This window comes from Mastomys coucha, unplaced genomic scaffold, assembly GCF_008632895.1.
Source record: "Mastomys coucha isolate ucsf_1 unplaced genomic scaffold, UCSF_Mcou_1 pScaffold16, whole genome shotgun sequence".
Lineage (NCBI taxonomy): Eukaryota > Metazoa > Chordata > Mammalia > Rodentia > Muridae > Mastomys > Mastomys coucha.
This window is the reverse complement of record NW_022196898.1, coordinates 78,025,710-78,047,558: the sequence shown is the minus strand read 5'-3', so window position 1 is coordinate 78,047,558 and position 21,849 is coordinate 78,025,710. Positions and strand designations below refer to the sequence as shown.

General features: G+C 41.0%; 1 protein-coding gene across 21 annotated transcripts in view; it reads right to left on the bottom strand.

Annotated features, from left to right (window-relative positions):
- Positions 1-21,849, bottom strand: part of Col25a1 (collagen type XXV alpha 1 chain) — a 407,882-nt gene that overhangs the window by 79,667 nt on the left and 306,366 nt on the right. For all 21 annotated transcript variants that reach the window (XM_031375495.1, XM_031375508.1, XM_031375504.1 and 18 more), the window contains 4 exons: positions 20,915-20,941; positions 18,834-18,878; positions 4,180-4,233; positions 2,130-2,156 (listed from right to left, as the gene is read on the bottom strand). In XM_031375495.1, coding sequence (XP_031231355.1) covers positions 2,130-2,156; positions 4,180-4,233; positions 18,834-18,878; positions 20,915-20,941 — 153 coding nt within the window. The remainder of the gene's footprint in view (positions 1-2,129; positions 2,157-4,179; positions 4,234-18,833; positions 18,879-20,914; positions 20,942-21,849) is intronic.

The window sequence follows — 21,849 nt, the reverse complement described above, 5'->3', positions numbered from 1 at the left end:
ATAGATGACATTCATAAAAGGGAATTTTTATATTTTTGTTGAATAACTTCTCTCCTACATCATAGTAAACTGAGTTAGGAAGATGTCTTAGTTTGGGTTTTACTGCTGTGGACAGACACCATGACCGAGGCCAACTCTTATAAAGGCCAACATTTAATTGGGGCTGGCTTATGATTCCAGTCATCCAGTCCATTCCCATGATGATGGGAAACACAGCATCAGGCAGGTTAACTTGGTGCTGGAGGGGCCAAGAGTTTTACATGGTGATCCTCAGGCAGCCATGAGGAGGGTCTCATTCCACATTGGACAGAGCCTAAGCATGGAAGCCTCAAAGCCCATCCCACAGTGACACACTTCCCGCCCCCGCAAGGCCTCCAATTAGTGCCATTCCCTGGGTCAAACATTTTCAAACCACCACAGGGGATGTGTGCTTCTTTGGTTAATTCCCCATTTTTCCAGTGGCATCTCCTTCCTTCCCATAGGCAGGGAAATGGGAAAAGTTTTCATTTTATCTCTGTGCTTTGCCCTGCTGAAGTGTGACTGCTTTCATTTAAGCCTTACAGCATGCTAGAGAGGGAATGTCATGGATTTTAGATTCAGTTCAACAGAGTCCAGTGCTGGCACTCAGCAGGCAAATGCAATGCTCTTTGCACCGAGTTTCTCTTGGGTAATATGAGAATTAAAGATAAACCATGCAACTGTTAGAACCAAGTCCTGTATTGTGTTGAGCATCTCAAAGCGTGTCAGCACCCTCTCCACCCCCCAAAATAACAGTCCTCGCTGTTGGAGGTATCGTTTCCTTGGTGTTTGTGGTGTTTCTACACTGGGCAGCTCTTTTCTCTAGGTTCAGGGAAGGCTATTATCCACCATTTAAACATGTCCATGAAATAAAGCAGAGAGACTAGCAGTTGTGGTTTTTCAAGAATGAGAAAATAGAACAGAGAGACACTCACTTTCCCCCTCCAAAGTTCCTTTTACCATTTTAAATAAACAAGAACCCAACCTGCTCAGGCACCTGTCTGCAGTGACAGGTTCTCTTCAGGAGGGAAGGACCCTTTCTGTGAACCCAAGATGGATGCTGGCATTGCTCTCCCCGCAGTTTCCACACGAAACAGTTATTTGATGACTAATTGATTTCAAGTTAATCACCATAAGCTCATTTGGTGTCATGAAGCACACTGGTCACGTAATATAGGCAATGGCAGTAGGTGGCTTACTCGCATGCATTTTTAGAAATTGTCTTGAAAAACCCTTTAAAACACCAATCTCGTTCCTGGGAAACCTAGTGGAGAGGGTTCAGAGCAGTTGTAAAATCAAGAGACTGACTATCCTTTCATGAGTGGCTTTTCACACCCCTATTTTGCTGCTCTTCCAACTTCATATTGCCTTCCTTCTGCTGTACAAGACCAAAAAATACAGTAAAACGGGGGGCTATTTTCTTGATCTTTGGATGAACTTCTTTTGCAACCAAGGCTATGGTATTTGTCAGAAGGACTATCACTCAGGAAGAGCACGATGTGTCATAGTATCCAGATGGCTCTCCACTCAGAGACACACCCAGACACCACTGGCAGTTGGCAGCGGTGGGAACCTGTAGCATGGCCACCCGAGCAGCAGCAGTATGAGAACTCAAGGCAGGTCTGTAAGGAGTACTGAAGGCATCTAAGGGGACCAACCCACAATGCCCTATTCTCCATCGGCCCCCTTTCCTGGTTTGGATGAGAATTCTTTGTGGGGTCACTTTGAGATAACTGGTACAGGTAAACACCTACATCCCACTGACCTTTTTATCTAGCGTCTTCAGAAGCAGCAGGAAGAGCTGCAGATGTTTAGGAAGATGTTTAGGACTGGCATTAGCAAGGCTGTAAAGCCTGGCATGCAGTGTTTGCCCCTTCTATGCTTCCCTTCAACCCCAAACTCAAACATAAGGAAAAATAAGCATATTTCTCCTCGCTATTTGCTAGTCTGAAAGACAAGCCAAGGAATACTTACTACCTTCTTCCGAATCTCCACTTATCTGTCTATCTATCTGTCCATCTCTCTACCCATCTATCCTCTCACCCACCAAGTTCAGTTTGGGTATAGCTTTGGAGAAGTGGGGTGATGAACAAAGGCAGAAGCATTTTTACCTTTTCTCCTTCTTTTCCAGGTTCCCCCTGAGCACAAAAAACAGAGATTGTGAGGTATTAGTGAAGAGCTAGCTAGTAAAGCAATACCAGGCAAGGCGGCTATGGAATATGTACTGAATGCACCAGGTGGATTATACAGGGCATTGTCTATTGTGGCTTTAATTTTCATATAAAGACAAATCGCAAAGTACCCACAATAACTGGGTCCAGAAACCAGTACTTTAATCCTGAGTCCTTACTTTTATAAGTATAAATGACATATACAGTAGATAAGAAAGTCACCCAGGAGTGGGCTGGGACATTAATGGGGAACAACGGTGTGCCACTTTGATATCTCTCCAAACTCCAAGTCAATTAGGGGGTCAGCATGTCCTTCTATTGAAGACATGTTTTGATGCATGGACAATTTCAGGGCTGACCTCTGGTACAGTTCTGCCATCTCTATTATTGGACATGATCATAAGCCCTCAATGCAGCACTTACATCATTGACATCATCATCAATTCCATAATTGGTAGAAAAGAACACATTGCAGACCAAGATAGCAGAATGGAACAGAGTTTTAGTCTGTACAGTTCCTACTAGAAATGGTGACCAGGAACATACGAGGCCTAAAATTTGAAACTGTTCTCTGAAGAGAACTGCATTTTCTCTAGGAAAGGGCAGGGGACAGACAGGACACGTCCTGAAGTACCTGCACATTGTGTTGATGTTTCCTGAGGGGAAGCTTCAATAAGTGTTGCCAGGAGATCAGACCACTTAAAAAATGGCGTAACGAGATGATTGTGGAACAAAGAAAACCAAATTTAAAGAAAACCCCCTCTGGAGGTAAGCTTGGAGGCGAAACTCTTTTCATTCTCTGGAACTCATCCTAGCCCCCTGGCTTTCTGCATTTCTGGCGACCTGTACACTCAACATCCATTCTGAGAGCCGCATTGCCAGGCAACTCAGGGACAGCACCAGGGACATGCCTCAAGCATCAACTCCCACCCTCAGGATGTTTAGTGAAGTATGAGAGAGGAAAGAAGACGGGAGAAGACTGCAGTCCAGAAAGAATAGCTTCTTTCTTCTCCTCCAGGACAAAAGAAAGGGCAAGTTTATGTGTTTTAGGTCTGCCCACAGCACCTAAATAGCAGCATGATGTTCGGAATCAGCCGACAGGCATGTGTGGGTACAGACCCACACCAGCACAGCTGATGGGATTAGACATCGGTTTTGTACTCAAGGGGTGTTCACTCATCAAAGGATTTGGGATTTGCCTGTCTGCGTGGCTTAAACTAAACTGTCACCAATCTCTTTTGATTTAACGGGATTCATTTGTTCTTCAAGAAACCAAGCAAACAGGCAATCCAAAAAAATATCCTCATTACATTTTTTCCCTGCTTAGTAATTCAAACTATATCCATTTTTAAATTCTAAACACACCACGTCTTTATTCTGTTCTTTGTCTGATTAACTGGCTGTGTTGTGTAAAAGCTGAAGGTGGCCAAATCTTGAGAAAAAGCCGTCGTGGCTCTGTGAACATCATCTGTGGTGGGGCTTTGCTAAGATGTACATTTGTAGGTGGTGTGAACATGACCTATATTTTCACATCTTATTAAGGAGTAAAATGACAGTAGTCATTTTGAGGGCTTTCTTATGCTAGTTAATTGTACCATGAGATATATTTCTTTAGAACTGTTTTATGTGTGCTTTGCTGGCATGTGTGTCTGTGGAGTTACTTACAGAGGGTCGTGAGATGTTACGTGGGCATGGAGAATTGAACTCAAGTCCTCTGCAAGAGCACCAAGTGCTCCTAACTGCTGAACCATCATCTCCCCAGCTCCACAGGGAAGGTTTTTGATGGCCCTGTATCCTATTTCTTTTTCTGCATGTCTAATGCTAATGACAATCGTAGACATAATTTGGTCATTAGTACAAAGTTCTGTGACAGCATGTTATACCACTGACAGAACATTCTATCCAACTTCAACCAGAAGAACAATTTACAAACTGTGACAGCTTAGAGCCATGTAGGAACCATGCAGTGGATGAATGTAGCTCTACTCACCTTAGGTCCCGGCAGTCCACTTTGCCCGGCTTCTCCAGGTGGTCCAGGCTCACCCTCAAAACAGAAAGTATACATTACTAAGCAAAATAAACCAACCTAGCATAAAACAGAGATGATGAGAGGACTTGGCCATTTTAGAATGAGCTAGAAAAACAGAGGATAAATAACTATTAGAATAATTAGTCCCAGTGTGGCCCAAATATTTACATGCTTGAGAACAAAGTATTTAACTGGGTCAATTCCCTTTGTGTGGTCTTTTCATCAATAAGAAAGCTGAGTGAGAAGTTATCAGTGAGGCTGGTAGCTAATATGGTTCTGGGTACCATCCAATTAGTAACTGTTGAATGAATAAAGCTCACTTGGCAATGATAAACTCTCTTGGTGGAGAGCTTGTAAATGATCTATCAGCTTAGTTAAATAAAAGCTAAATCATTAGAATTTTTTTCTTATTAAACTTAAGTAACACAGATGTATATTTTGAAAATACATATCTTTATTTCGGGTATCTTTTCAAACAGGTACCTAATTTGTTAAAACACATTTGGTAGAAAAGCAAAAAAATTAAAAAGGCTTTGTAAAAATGGTTTTACAACAGTGTTGTAAAAACAACTAAAGCAACTAGACTTACTCCTCGCGGTTGTGCTGGATGATGGGCTCTAAAGAGAAAGGTAATAGATGTTCGGCTAGAAAACTCCCTGTTTCAAAAGGATGATGGTATATGCTATCCTTTCTGAACTAGCAGTTATTTTCCAAAAAGAGGGGGGGACAAAGCAATAATAACAAAAAGTCCAAGTCCCTTGGGGTGTCCAGAAACACGTGTCTCATAGTCTGTCCATCTAATTTAATTCCCAGGGTCCTTACTATGTGACTGACTTCTAGACAGCTTTTTTCTTTCCATAGACAAAAGTAAAGTTGCTTCTTAATTGACTTCTTAAGACAGTGCCTATTTTAGAGCCCACCTCCAGCAGGAAGACAGGACATCAAGTGAGGGGTGGGGTTGCCATCCCACAGTCACATCTCTGACCCATAATAGTTCCTGTCTGAAGGAATTATAGAGACGGAAATGGAGAGGAGCCTGAGGAAAAGAAGGTCCAGCGACAGGCCCAAAGAGTGATCTAGGGGAGGTCCCAAGGCCTGACACTATTACTGAGGCTATGGAGCGCTCACAAAAAGGGACCTATCATGACTGCCCTCCAAAAGACCCAACAAGCAGCTGAAAGAGTCAGATGCAGATATTTGCACCCAACCAATGAGCAGAAGCTGCTGATCCTTGTTGTTGAATTAGGGAAGGTGGAAAGAAGCTGAGGAGAAGGGCGATCCTGTAGAAGGACTAGCACTCTCAATTAATCTGGACCCCAGAGATATCTCAAACACTGGACCACCACACAGACAGCATACACCAGCTGATATGAGGCCCCAACACATATGCAGTAGAGGACTTCCCGGTCTGTGTTCATTCAGAGATGATGCTCCTAAGGACTTTAGAGTCAGGTGGGGTGGGGCGTGGGGGCATCCACATGGTGACAGGGTGTTCGGGGGGAGGTGTGGGATGTGGAGCAGTCTGAGGGTGGATGGGGGTAGGGAATGGAATATGGAGTGTAAAAAAATTAATTAAAAAAAACTAAAGGAAATAAAAATAAATGGAGCTTCACAATAAAAAAAAAAGATAGTGTCTATTTTAACTTGAAGGGCAGTTTTCGATTCACTACAAATTTAACTCATTTTGAAGACTATTTCCAAAGTAACCTGGCATCATTTTTCCATATTAAAAACATGTACATTAATAACAAATATTTTTCACATTTTATCGATTTATTTCATTGTGTGTGCACGTGCAAATGCATGCCCACACAAGCCACAGCATGTAGGTGGAAGTCAGAGAACAGCTTGAGAAAACTGGATCTCTCCTTCTACCTTGTGAATTCCAGGCACCAAACTCAGGTCACCAGGTTTGGTGGCAATCACCCTTCCATGTTGAGCCTTCTCACTGGCTGTAAAGTATTATTTCTTAGATGTCACAATCTTTACATTCATCAACTCATTTATTAGAACGTGCATGAGGCAAGTTTTATTTTTATCTATTTTATAGGTGTTGAAATAGGGCATAGGGAAATTAGCACTCTGTGTAGATTTATGGGAAATAGTCAAGATTTTTACTAGCCTCACCTAAGAGGTTGTGTGGAGACAGACAGAAAGATGTGTGTTTGTGAGAGCATATGTGCTTTCATATACAACACACACACACACACACACACACACACGACAGAGATTGAGTGATTGATTGATATCCTCTATCATTTGAGTGACACATCTCATCTACAAGTAGCTTTCAGGTATAGGAACCGGAGGCAAATAGAACTTACAGAGAGAGATGTGTGTGGCACATAACCTAGGCCTGTGAAGAATTTCTCTTTTTCTGGAGTATGACTGCTAAAGTCTTGACTTACTGGAAGAAATTCTGCTTCCTGCATAAAGTCACATTAGAACTGTAAGTCTGTGCTTTCTTTGCTAAGTGACAAAATTGTTGACTTATAATAATGAAGGTCATTATGGGAAAGTTTTGATATGCTATGTGGACTTTACAAAGGGCAAGAGCTTGGAAACAGAATCCAGCCCGAAGGACGACCATCATTTATCATGCAAACAGAAAAGAGCTACCAAGTTTGCCTTCAAAGACCTGGCCACAGGATGCTCTGATGTCATAACTCACGGTGTGATTCACAGAGATGACAGGGCCAGGGAACACTACAAACTCTGTTCAGACGTTCAAAGAATAAGCAGGGTAGCCAGGGCCCAAGAAAACATGCTTAAAGCCCTGGATCCAGGAAAAACTCATGCTGAGATGTGAAGTGGAAAGGAAAAATATTGCTTAGGTAACTGCATATTGTTTCCCTCAATATATGAACCCCAAGGGACGAAAAGCTGGGCTCGGTGTCTCATTGTTCATGTTGCTAAAGGAACATCCAACGTAAGAGGAAACTAAGAGACAGGACTCATAAGCCCTCTCTGTGGGAGTTACTTTCATGCTGTCCTGTTCTCGTGGTCTTTTTCGCTCACAGTTATGTATTTATAAGCAGCTATCAGCATCTTCCATAGCCTAGTGTAGTGAGTTTTTAATCACTATGCCCTGGATTAGTTTCTACAGGATACTCATGATTGTCTCATGGGTGGTTTGATTAGCCTCGACTAGTATCAGGTGTGGCCAGTCCTTTAACTAATTCTGCATTGCTGAATACTCGGGTTGTTTAAAATAGCTATCTCTGGAAATAGTACCATGTTTTCCTAGCAAGGTTTTACTTATGAAAAAAGAAATCCTGGCATTTATTTGTAGCCACCGGGAACATTTTTAAGGCACCAACTGTGTGCTTCTAAATTGCTTCCAAAGGGGGTTCTAGATTTTCTTTGCTTTTTAAATTTTGACTCTATGTGTGTGATTGTTTGTGTGCATGTACATGTGTGCACCATGTGAGTATCTGTGCCCACAGAGGCTAGAAGAGGGTGCTACATCCCCCCGGATTAGAGTTACACGTAGGTAGGTGACCATCCCCTGGATTACGGCTAAACGTGGGTGGGTAACACTACCTCCCCCCAAACCATAGAGGTGTTGGGAAGCAAACTTGAAGAGCATCAACACTGAGACATCTCTCCTGCCCCCTTTTTTCTTTTGTAGGCATCCAATTTTTATTTTTCATAGCTTTGTCAGTATTAGGCATTACAACCTTAATAATTTTTGTGGGTATTTCTTCTATTTAGTGTGTGTGTGTGTGTGTGTGTGTGTGTTTGTGTGTGTGTGAACTACTCTCAGTGTTGTTGGACTGCTTATCCATCTATTTTATATTCCTAAGCACCATGGACACTTTATAGATAGTACTAAAGTAAAATAGAAGAGGAAACTTATCTGAAAGGTTTTCTCTACGACAGTGGAAATTTTAGGGTGGTCCCTGGACCTGGAATATCATTCCCCTTCATAATTAAACTGCAAGAAACTTGGACTGCCATTTTGGGATGGCTGGCCTTTCATCTTGGCTTAAGCCTAGTTCTCTTTAGAATGCTAATATAAAAGACCACTCAAGGCACTTACAAACCATGTCAGGCACTGCGGCTCAACAGTACTGTGGATGAATCCTGAAAGATAGAAAGGGATACAGTTTCTCCTAGAAGTGAGTGCTAAGGGCAAGCTGGCCATTTATCTGGAACAGTGTTCCTTACTGTTCCAGTCACAGTAGTTTCCCATCCTGTCAGTGAGAACTGGACATGGGTCTTAGCTTTACATTTTCAGTATAACATAACTTCACTTTCATTGTGTTACAACAGAGTTGTTACGTTTCAGGACTGTACTGTCTTTATCCAAATAAGAGAAGAAAATAACTTCAAGGAACAAGGATCAGGGGCTGGTTGGAAAGGGGCAGTGGGTCCCATCTGGCCTTGGCCTCTGAAACTGTAGATGGTAGCTGGGGATGTGTAAGGCTAAAACCTGGCGTGCTCAGAGTGGGCAAGTTAAGAGTCTGAGAGACAAAGAACAGCAGAGGCAGGTGTGAGGTCAGATTCCAAGTCACTACATTCTCAATCCTGCTTTTCTTGTACCTGAGCAACTTGTGTCTAAAAACTCACTCAATTTGTCATGTTTCTTTCCAGCATTAAACATTGAATTAGATTAGGGAAAGTATCCAGTTGGCTCCCAATATTTCTACTCTAGGTCTAAGACACAGGGCAGATTCTCTTGTACTTCCCCAGGGCTGAGCATATCCTCTATGAAGTGTGGGGTTGGATTCATTGCTCATTGCTTCTAAGAGTCAGTATTATCACTATTTGTTTGTTGGACCATCGATGTTAGTAATAGATCTGTATTCCTTAGAGACTGGATTAAATTTTACTTTTAGACCCAAGTTCTCAGGTTCTGGAGTCCAAGCCTGGCAATTCTAGTCGTTTGTACATTTTCCTTGGTTTCCCCAGATTCAGATGTGTGGGTTAATTCTCTCTTGGTCTCCATCAGCCACCTCTTTCATGGACTGACGAGGTTTGAACTAAGGACTAGGGGAGGGAGGGCTTATCACATGGGCAGCCTGTCTCTGACTTACTGGCTTCTCCTTTCTCCCTCTCTCATCTCACCTTCATCCTCTCTCCCAGACCATCCTGGGAATTCAGCTTCAGTATGGATCAGTTGGTAACATCTTTAGCTTCTACTTGACACCCAACACCTGTTCTTTTCATTCTCCCTTTCTGGAGGCAGAGGAGGCCTTAGAGAGCTCAATGAAATGAAAACCAGCAGCCTCCTCCTAGACGATTAGATTTTTGTTATGCATCAGAGGACCAGGCATCCCTGTAGGGAGGTTTGTCTTGTTTATCCCATCAGTACACTTCTTCCACCAGTTAGGATCTCAGTCCTCTTTGGCAATATAATATTAATTAGTAGGAAAGCAGACAGATATGCCAGCCAGGAAATTAATACGAGTATGCCGCTTCAGAGCATTTGTTGACATGGCTCTTAAGTGGATTGAGATAATAACTAAAGTAAACCTACCAATCTTAAGGAAAAACATTTCCTTAAGAAGTCTGCTCATCAATAGCTTGGATTCCTGTGCTGCTTATTCAAAGGGCCACTTATGCAAAACCATTTGGAAAACCGTACTAGGAGGCAAAGAAATAAGAGTTTAAATCACCAAAAACACTGGATTAAATTTATCTGGGTATAATTTACATAGAGGAGAGGCACTGTTTGCATTGAACATATTAATGTAACGTGAGGATTCAGTTGGGACTACATCCCTTATTTACTGTCTCTCAAGATAGCTCCTTCTTCCTCTTTCCTATCTTCTCTCTCTACACAGCCTTAGTTGTCATTGATGGTTATGTACTGTGGTGGTGTGAATAAAAGTGCACCCCCCCCCAAGCTAGACTCATAGGAAATGGCACTATTGGAGGTGTGGCCTTGTTGGAGTAGGTGTGGTCTTGTTGGAGGAAGTGTGTCACTGTGGGTGGGCTTTGAGGTTTCAGAAGCTCAAGCCAGGCCTAGTGACTTCCTGCTGCCCGTGGATCCAGATGTAGAACTCTAAGCTACCTCCCCAGCACCATGTCTGCCTGCACTCCATCCGCCTCCCACCATGATGATAAGGGACTAAACCCCAAGTAAATGTTTGATAACTTTATAAGAGTTATCATGGTCATAGCGTCTCTCCATGGCCTAATAAAACCCTAAGACGCATAGTAATCCTCAGCCTGCGAGCTCTGCAGACTGGTGCTCCCTAGGAGCTATCCACTGCTTCTTGGGTCTTCACACTTGGGAGTGTGGGCTAGTGAAGTGACCAGCGCAGAAGCTGGACACAGCATCAGGATGTATGAGGCAGGAATCTTGGTCTCTGGGGAATGATTTTACAGTGGGGAGAGTAGATTCTGAGGAGGAGAGTTCCCTGGGCTCTATGAGCTGCCCACACCTAGATGGCTTAGAAGAAGGGTGTTGCCCACCAGTAACTAACAGGAGCGCTACCCAGAATTTCCTTCTTAAAAAGAAACATGGAAAGGTACAAATGGGAGCCCAGACCATCCAGAGGGCACACTGCTGCACGGCTTTCACTCTGTATGTGAAAAAGCTGTTCTCCACATGTGCTATTATAAAAGATGGCTTGGGAAGACAGAACAGAAAACTAGATTAAATGGGTTGCATGAAGTGGATGAGTTTCTTAGAACTGGGTGGAGTTAGCTTAGACACAGGTTTTATGTCCACTGAAACTTTTGACTGGACTCACACCATCCAAGGAGGAGTGGCAGCAATCAAAGGCAATCAGCACCCCTTATGGGACTGGATGAGAGAGAGGCCTTGACCTGTGCAGGCACTCTGTTTATTGTTATTGCATGTGTGGGCAATGTATGTATGCATGTCCATAGATGTAGACATGGCAGAATGGAGAGGAGGAATGTCCCAGTTTCCTTCTACCCCAGAGCAGGAACGAGAGAGTGAAGTAGCAGGAAGAGACAGATGAGGGGTGAGAGCCAGTGGGGTCTCAGCAAAGAGAGGGCATCTTCAGATGCCAAAGCAGGTAGAGGCAAAGCCTGCACTGTTGCCCTGTGCTGGGATTTCAAGTTTATGTGGCTTTAAAAATCAAGCCTGTATTTCTAGAATGGGTTCTTGCTAGCTCTTAGACCAGTGTTTCCCAACCTGTGGGTCATGACCCCTTTAGGGGTTGCATATTAGTTATCTTCTTTACAAGATGTTTAATTGTGATTCAAACAGTATCAAAATTACAGTTATGAAGTAGCAACAAAATAAAACTTATGGTTGGGTCACCACAACATGAGTGTTAGGAAGGTTGCAAACCACTGCCACAGATCTTGCAGCAGAATACGCTCCTGAAAACCTTTTTCTTCTTAAAATATCCAAGATCTTCTTTCTTAAAGTATAGTCATATGTGTACACACACACATATTATATATATTCTGCATATAATTTGAATGATATATATTTTTCTCTTTGAAAGAGACTGTATTTAATTATTTGTAGCACATTTAAATGCTATGTTCAGCTGGAAAAATATTCTAAAGGCCCATGAAGAAAGACGGAGTGAGAAATGCTTCTTGTTCATATGCACTTGGAACAGTGAGAGGTTTGGGAATCATTGAGGTGTCTTCAACCTGAAGACCACAGGCTTTTTTTTTTTTTTTTTTTTTTTTTTTTTTTTTTTTTTGGTTTTTCGAGACAGGATTTCTCTGTGTAGCCTGGCTGTCCTGGAACTCACTCTGTAGACCAGGCTGGCCTCGAACTCAGAAATCTGCCTGCCTCTGCCTCCCAAGTGCTGGGATTAAAAGCGTGCACCACCACCGCCCGGCCAACCACAGGCTTTTGAATAGAAAATTACAGCCATTCCTTCCACTGTTCGTTGACTGAATTTTCAAGCCCATATTACAATTTCTACTGGACAAATTAGGAAACTGAAGTTTCCAGAAAGCCAAAGCCCACAGTCATGTAAATGCTGAGTCTATGGTCTGAATCAACCTGCTGCTCGTACGCTTAGCCTCTGTTCTGTGGTAGGAGCACACTGCCTGGGTTTGAAGCTATGTTCTGCTAGTAACACTTGTGGACACTGGCAAGAATAGTTACCCTTTCTGACCCCTGGTGTCCTCATTTATAACTTAGGCAATCGTAGTACCTACTTTATAGAATTGCTAAAAGGCTCTGAGCTGATATGCATATAAAAACCTTAAAGCTTTAGGCGCTGAATAATTTTAGTAATTATACAATTTCTGTTCTCCCTACAGATGAGAAGTGCTGAAAGAAGTGAAGCTCCTACAAAGGAAGGGCAGCAGTGTTGTCTCACATCTGGACGATGGGTTCCAGCCCACTGGCAACAGCGGTGTCGTCTCACATCTGGACGATGGGTGCCAGCCCATTGGCAACTGGCCTGGTGTAAAAAGAAGCCGGATGCATGCTAACCTGCTAGGATTTTCACAGTAGATAATTTCACAATTTTTATTTTTTAATACCAATTTCAAAATGAATTATATCCTTCAGAAGTAAGAATGAATGATTCTTTGATTGATTTAGTGGCAAAGAATTTGGAGAAAAATTACCTATGAAAAGATGAGTCCCACAGTGGTTAAATATTACTGTTTTAGACACAAAATTTTAAGACTAACTTTGTCCGTAGTCTACCCTAATTGTACTGCAGCAATATAATAAAATTTTCTCTTTCCCTTGTCAAATCCTGTGAGATGTTAATTAACCCCTACAGCTACCTAAGCAGGGTAGTACCCTCTATCCTTTCCTACCGGGCCGGGTGCCCTGGGATCCTCTGCCAAAGTACTGAACAGCATCGCTATTTAATAGACTTTGGGACATTGTTTCTGTAAGTCTCTATGTCCCATCACCCTGAGATGGCATCCATGATGGCAGGCATAGCTTTAATCTCAGAGATCAATGGTACCTGGCACTTTTAAGTGCTGAGTAACTGAACGGTTGAGGAAAAGAGTGAATGACTCAATAGGCACATTTAAGGGGAGTTTTGAAAAGGGCTCTTCCAAATTATGTGTGCAATTTAATCAGATTTTGTGAGTCAGTATTTCTGTGTTCTCTTCTATAAATACACTCTTATAAATGGAAATCTTAGAAAAGTGGGCTTCATGATGGCACAATTTGTTCAGCTATATCGGTCTGGTTATTCTGTATCGCAAAACATCCTTTGAGGGGCTTCCCTTCTCTCCCTCTACCAATCAATCCCCTCACTGAGTATTCTCCTTTGTTCCAATGTTTTCTCTTATGAGCCTGACAGCTAGCATTCAGTTTTAGAGTAACATGTTTATGTGAAGTCGAGGGAGAGGCAGTGGTTGGAAGGAAACCATCACTCTGCAGCAAAGAAGTAGACTCCTCCCAGTTAGCCGTATGCTCTCCTCCAGGAGATTAAAAAGTAATCACGTAGAAGGCGGGCATATCCTTAGTTTCATTTGACTGAACTGAATGAGAAGTCGATTCTAGAGTAGAGTGAGCAGTATATGGAATGTTTGAGACTATATCAAGCACACTAAAGGATGTGGTGATCTTCCGGAAGAATGCTTAATGGGAAAATGAAGATGCTAAGGAGAAAGGATGAGTGTTATCATGGTTACTATAGAAACAGTGGTCTTAGGCTCTTGGAATTCCAATTTACATAATCTTTAATTTCAGAAGGTAGGAAATGTAATAAATATAATTCAATTCCCACCGTTAACCAATGCAAGGAGTAAATTATTGTAAGATAATTTCCCTGAACCATTAACTAATCTGGAATCAGAAACCAGTCATTTCTTTCCCTCTCTATTTTTACTTAATGGACAACACAAAATCACAATGAAATAAATAGCTCACTGGCAAATAAAACTTTTAGGCTACAACAAAGAGACCTACAACATATTGAAATCCTTCAAGAATTCAATTCAGTGTTTGGGAATGTGCTAGAGAGTAAATCTTAGTCACACACTTATTGCTGACCCATATCTCCAGTCCTTAATTCAGACTTTTAAAATGATTTAAACAAGAATGACATTGGGTTTAATGGCTACACCGACTGAATCAAGCACAAAATATTGGGTTCGCTGTGTGGTTTAATTATGCAGACTTGAGTCAATGGTGTGACCTTTGCAAGTCTGGAAGCTTCAATTTATCTACTCTCTAAATATACTTACAATAAAAAATGCCATTAGAAGTATTTTGTGAAGACGAATGTCAGCTAAGAACGATGAGGCTCCTGGGTAAGAGATGAAACAGCATTCCAAATACCATGGCTACGAGCTAATGAAAATTTAATGTGGCTTAAAAACCACACAGCTATCTAGGGTAGATTCATAGATGACACACTAGTATCAGTTTTTTATATTATGTTTCAAACTTTAAAAAATATGATCTAGAAAAGCCTTTGAAAATTATAGTAGCCAAGATCATCAGACATTCTTCTTGATTTGGCAAGAATCCTTATGACTCAGGACTCTGAAAAAAAAATCTCATTTTCATAGCAAAGATAATTTGCTTTTAATCATAAAAAAAGTTGACATTCTTTTTTAGTGATAAATACATAAGAACATATATTCTTATATAAGCATATACATGGACAATGATACATATATATATGTGCATGTAGATATATGTTGGGTCTTTTATGTACTGCTTAGCGGTTACATCTTCCTATTTTCATAGCATTTGCACTAATTGCTACTCAAATAAATTATGATGATTTACAGTTCTTGAGCCAAGTAAGGTAAACATGTTAAAAGAAAATAAAAATAAGAGATTTAAAGTAACACCTAATCTGAATGTAGACTTTGAAAGAATTGATATCCAAATATTCTAACAAGACTGCAGAAAATCCTATAAATTCTGCCAAATGATTCTCCAGTTTAATAATGATATTTTAAGTACCTACACTTCTCTAGAGAGCACTTCCCCAGGGATAGGATTTAACTGAGTCCCTGTGTTACATCTGCCTGTGTATAGGTCAATCGTAGAACACAAGTAAAGTGCTCATTATAGTTTTATCCAACAAGACCTACACATGAGTCTTAGAAAACACATTTCTGTGTTTAACACCACTAGTGGCAACCCTTTCATATTTTAGGTAAGGTTTTGCATGGCATCTGCCCTGTTTTGGCTCCTGGAAACCAATACAAATTATAAAAAACCAGCTTTCAGAGTTGGGAACAAAAAATGCTAGAAACTTCTTGAATAGTCCCCGTGACACAGATATCATTTGGGGGTCAGTGTCTTTAGGGGACAGTCCTTTCTTTTATTTTAGAGATAGAGCTACATCTTATGCTCAGAGAGGAAAGGACGCTTCAAAGAGCATAGAATACCACCCCAGGGTTGGAGACGTTAACAGTAGTGACCACACTTCTGACCTTATATGTGATGTGTCCTTTTTCCTGCACACACAGGGGCCATTTTGACTACTCACAATATACTGGGCAGAAGATTGGCTGGAAAGGTTATGGGACAGAAGGAGATTCTCACTTCCTTTGTAATTCTGTGTATTAATTTTTATCCTGTGTTGACTTCAAAGGGTTCTTCCTTTTGTTTTGGGTCGAAGTGCTGTGACTCCTAAAACATGCTAGTATAACTACAGACACTGAGCACCTATTAATAACATTGACTTTAGTTACCTTGACCAGTTAGCACTACAAGGCCTCTTGCCTTTTATACCAGAGTCATAACAAGGTTGCACAGTATGCCCAGACAAAGGCATGGATGCATTCTCCTTCAGGCTAGGAGGTCCTGTTCTTCTTGCTGTACTACAATGCTCCCACTCCCACTTTGCATAGAAGGTCACTTAGTATTCCTCTACAGGCTGATGCCAGAAGGCGCTAGGTTAGACTTTAATACCATGTCACTGCTATGGATGTCTCCTTACTCAATACAATGTAAAGAACTGGAAGACCATGACATAAATACATGTTACTTAGACTTCATCAGTTATACACCCTGCATAGGTGTATAACTTATAAATCTTATTTTATGGGCCACACTAATTGCAGAGAGTAAACCTGGCACTGAAGAGTCATTAGTGTTTCCATACCATGTTGTAGCCTTCAATAGGCAGTGGCTTGTATCTAGGTGAATATGCTGAGACTATCATCAGCATTTATTGGAAATAAGTCACAGGTACATATCAGAATAGGTAAGGTTGCTAATCAAAGTGCCTAGCATCTAAAAATAAAATAATAAATGTAAAGCTAAGTTACCATCTTACTGTCTAAAACCAATCACTAATCTTATCAACCTGAATGGCTTGAAAATGTGGTGGGAAAGAAAATGTTCTCTTCCAACAGTTTCTTCAGTCCAACACAATAGAAGACATTTTTTTCCTGTGTAGTTATTTTTTTTTTTCCAAATTTTCAGTGGCTTAGAAGTCACCACACCCCTCCCCCACCTTAACTGTAGCCAGAAAATGACTTTCTACACATGATGCTACTTTGGGAAAAGTGAAACTGTGACACGGAAGGAAACATTGTCTGAAGATAGGTATAGGATGCTGAAGTTCTTTCAAAAAATTATGATGTCATTTTAAACTCTCTTCCTAGAAAAAGGCAGTGTAGGGGCTTAAGATGTGTCTCAGACACTCCAGCTGTAGACTGACCACCGCACTCCTGCCAACTTCGCTTTCACTGTCTCTGGTGAAGGAGATCCCTCTGTCTTTATCTTCCTAAACAGGATCTAGCTGCCATGGCAGGCATAAGTACTAGTGAAGATTAAGGGACGATCAACCTGCTGTGTTTTAGTTCCAGGTCTATGAAGTAGGAAAAATAAACTCATTGCCTTGAGCTCGTGCCTTCATAAAAGTAGGATGTTGGCTTCCTTCTGTTTTAGAGAAAACACATTTAAAACACTGCAAAGATAGATTGCAGTACATAAAGCTGTGGCTATCCAATGTTGTTTCCTTGATACATAATTTAAACTTGGTGATGAGGACAAGAAAATGTCACATTCCTAGCTCTTTCTGAGGAAATTGCATATTTCCTTGTGAAAATAAAAAAAAAAAAATGAAGTCTTCAAAAGATAGTTTTCTCTCCGGTTAAACATTTCTATGGATTTTTACGATGCTTCTCAAGGTTGAACAAAGGATAAAACAACAATAACAGAGGAGACAAAGGAAAACATTAAGAGTTCAAACAAGTTTGGCCTTCATCAATGTTAATAGCATTCCAAGCTATGCAGTCTTCAAATCTCCCTCAGAGCAAGCAATTTTCAGTGCTTTTTAAAAATTCACACTTTTCCTCCATGATCTACAGTATTTAAAAAGAAAGTTAATCTGCCTTTAACAGGAATGGAGAATGGGGTGAGGGTGGGATTGTACATTTTACTGAAGGACAAATGGGGCCCTGGCATGGCTGTCTGGCTTAGGAAGTAAGTGTGCTATGAACTTTGATTGGGAGTACTATTTTTCCTTAGAATCTGAGTAATTCTGAATTGCCTTTCTGGAATATAGTTCAATCAAACCTTCAGTATTTCACTAAAATGAAACATAGGAAAAGTTTAATAGTAATGGCAGATACTTTTATAAGGGCTTATCAATACATTTAATCCCTGCACGGACCCTTTGAGGCAGGACTTGTGATAGTCTCTCTCATACAGAGGGAGAAAAAGAGGGCCAAAAATTCAAAGACGTTGACAGAAGCTACATAGCATGTAGGTGGTGGACTCATATTCTTAGCTACTTTGTAGGTTTAAGAGGTCCTAAGAGAGATGGGAAGATGGATGAGATGAAAGATCATGTGTAAGTCTGTTCTCTTGGTCAGAGCTGGGCTCCCTGTGTTTTCAGAACTCGGTCCAGGGTAAAGGGCGTTAAAATATTCTGGAAGAGGAGTACATGAGTCAAAAGATTTCTCAGGGCTAGATCCAGATTTCAGAGGGAGACAGGAAAGCCCCAAGCTCAGCTTCCAGTCCCCTGGGAGGGCTGGACCAGCTCTGGGTTTTGTTGGCTCCCAGAGTGGCTTTGTTCATCTCTGTACAGGTTCCAGACTGGAGAGCTCGGAGGTAAGCATGTTATGTACATAGACACTAGGCTTATCTGTGGGATAATGTTAGATGCTTTTCTAACATTAATAAATAAAAATGTTATGGAAATAAATATACACATGCAAAGAGATGTGTATATGTAGAGGGATATGTGTATGTACACACACACACACACACACACACACACACACACACATACACACTTTTCCTTATTTCTGATCCCTTCATTATTAACAGCACAACAGAGGTTAATAATAAGAAAATAGGAAAAGTCCATGTTGTTCTCATTTGCTTAACAGTGAAGAGTTTGTTCTTGTTTAGAGGGTCTTAATATGAAACCTTACATATGCTTACATACTTACATAAATAACTTTTCTTATCTAAGAAGTAGCACATAGTACCCATGCCCAGAAAGAACTAGTGTGTCCTGTCTGAATGTTAAGAAGAGTATCTCCCTCACATCCTCTACAGTAACTTAACAAAACTGAACACACCCAAAACTCTTACCATGGAAAAGTTTTAGTTTGGGATTACAGCTTCTTTAAAGTCAACTCATTTGGACATTTGCTGTGTGGCTTTCCTGTATTTGCATATAAGCATATTAATAACATGACTATCTATAATGGTTCTGTGACTCTAGTAGTCTCCAAATTATGTGACAAATGCTACAATAAGCAGAACTTACCTTTTGCCCATCCATGCCTGGGGTCCCAGGTGCTCCAATGGAACCCTAAAGATACACATGATAAAATTAAGTTACTGTCATGATCATGTAATATTTCATATGTGGCATGAATTAAATTAAATCTGTGTGACATTTATTAGTCAGACACAATTTTGCATGGTCAAGACATACTATAGCTTTCATGTAAAAGGTTTTAAGACTATGTTCTCTAGATGTTATCCACTGTGTTCTAATATTTAGTAATCTAGGCATGTCCTCACACTTTCCTAGAAAGTAGAGACAAACTTTAATATTCTTTCCAAATATTCACTTAACTCTAACAAAATTTATAGAATCTCATATAAGTTGAAAGCCATAACTTTCAGGAGGCCACATGGCTCTAAATTTTGTTTTAAAGACATAGATAATTTAGTTCCACCTGGAAAAAGCTGAGCAGTAGCAACGACTCTTGAACTTGCCAAGTTTACAGAACACAGACAGAAGGTAATTAAAAAAGCAACTGCTTATACTACTACAGGAGGCCCCTGTGCTGGAGACTCAAATTTATTATATTTGAATCATGTTCCCTCTTGACTTTCAGGAAGTATATTTAAGTCACATAAGTATTGATATGGCTTCTAAAGTGGCCTCAAGAAAGCATCGCAAATGTGTACTGACCTGGAACAACACTACTCTTGTATGTTGAACATGAAGGTCCCCGAATACATAAACATGAGCACGTATACCCACTGGCTGAGAGTGACCAGCTCCATATAGATGGCTCACTTAGGGTAGGAAAGCCAGTCACTACCTAGTACAATCCATGACAATTAAACGAATACAGGGATCATTAATAAATGTCATTTACGCCTTGCCCCCCCTCTCTTTTTAGGCTCTAGACAAGGTGTGTGTGTGTGTGTGTGTGTTTTATTTTTTGCTTATTCTTAACATAGACTAAGAAAACAGATTTTTCTTAGTTCTATATTAAATTTCTTTTATAATAACGGACATGGATTTTATTAAATAGCCACAATCATCATGAAACTGCTCTAAAAATAGCTCACTGGAAAAAAAAAGTATATGCCAAACAAATTGAGTTGGCAAGTTTCTTAATTCAGCCTGTGATCCTATGGTGTGGGAACTAAAGGAGGTCTTGAAGCTTGGAGCCGGCATTTTATCCTGGTTGTACGTGGATCAGGCTAGCTTTACAATTTCACACTGAGCTTAATAGAGACATTATTGCGAGGGACAAACTGTTCTGACACGCAAGATGCCTCACAGTGCAGGGGCTTAGACTTGGTTCGAAGGATTGTGTTTCAGCAGATGCCACATGCCTGGCACTTGGGCTTAAAAGTCTCTATCTTTGATGGAGTCCAAAGATAAAGAGCAATCACTTTCCCACCTGTTATAGCACAATTTTCTTTTTCTAGACCTTTCTGCAAGTTGAACATCCTCTCCCTCCCCATTCAGGGTGGGAGGTTAGTAGTGAATGTGACTTTGTGGTGTTCACTGGCAAAGGGCCACCTATCGGCTATTGCTGTATTTACCGCAGTACCATTGCTGTGACCTCAGAACCCTAGATTCTCCCCTTTAGAATGTTATTTGTTGATTGTGGCTAAGGCTGAAATTATAATCAGGAAGTCACTTTTCAGTTTACCTCAGCCAAGGGGGACACTGAGTGAGCCAAGCAGTTCAGTGAAGCAAGCAACAAGCATATCCTCTCTTAGGGTCAGTTTTTGTGGCCACTTGGCAGTCATGTCTTTGACCAAGGCCAGCAATCAATTTGCAGTGTCACATGATCCTCCATGTTGTAAATGCTGTCAGAATGTGTTACCAATATTCACATTAAATATTCCACAACCTACAAGTTCAGTGTGACAGCTCAAAAAGCCTTCCTGGAGTTACTGAATATTCTCCAATGAAGTAGAGTGGAAATTGAAGACATATTCTAATGTATAATAGCAAAACTTTTTTAGAAAGCAGAATGTACAACAGAGACTGGCTCTCAGCATGGCTGACGGTTGTTAATTCTGCCCACTCATCTTGCTCCCATTAGACAAAGGAGTTGAAGATCTTTCTGAGCACTGATATGCACAGCCTACCTTTTGTCCTGGAGGCCCCAGAGGTCCCTGAAAAGGGAAAAAAAACCAATTCAATTAACATAAAAATACTGCCATCTAGGCTTAGATGGCCAACTACCCAGCAATTCTATTCAACAACTAACAAGCCACCCTATTCCTTAAGGTTCCCTTTGCTGAACTTTGTTGCTAGAAGCAGTTAGAATGTAATACCATTCCCAAGAAAACGGACAGATTACATGGTGCTTCCACCTGTAAATCCCTGAGAAGCAGTTTTGCAAGAAAGGGGCTGCAGAGAAGCGTGTTATGTCTTACTCTTAGGAAACGTAGTCAACTGAACCGCACAAAATCTTGTTTACAAACTAGGGGAGGCCAAGGCTAAAGGCAAGCACCTGGTGTGCACCTGAAGAGGGAACAGGAAGGTTGCCAGCAGTTGTCAGGGTGCAAATGTGAGGGGCAGGCAGAATCCAGTATTTAGTGAGATGAAGGGGGATATTTACTTAGAAAATGTAAATGTGACAGTTATGAAAGTAAGCAGTCCTTCAACCACAAAGTCAGTGTTAGGATCGTTGGCTTAATTTAGATGAAGGCATGGCTTTCCGACAGTGGAAAAAAAAAAAAGCCCACAGAGAGCTACAACCTGATTTCTGACTCCTTATGCTATTTTTAAATAAAGATATGGGGCATTCTTTTTAGTATACATTTAGAAATGTTCTTGATCTGGGTGTGTTTAGTGAATTTATAGATGCTACTATTTCACGCAAGAGCTCTTTGGTCCAACGCGCTACCCGAAAGGCTTATTTTCATTGTAGGACATTTCCGTTAGTCAGCATCTGACATTCATACCCTGTGACATGACATAAAGCATGAGCATGATCCTTAGGGGCAGAAGGGTCATGAATTTTAAAAGAATTAAATAGACACAGTGTTTAGAAACACCCGGAGAACCTGTTCCACAC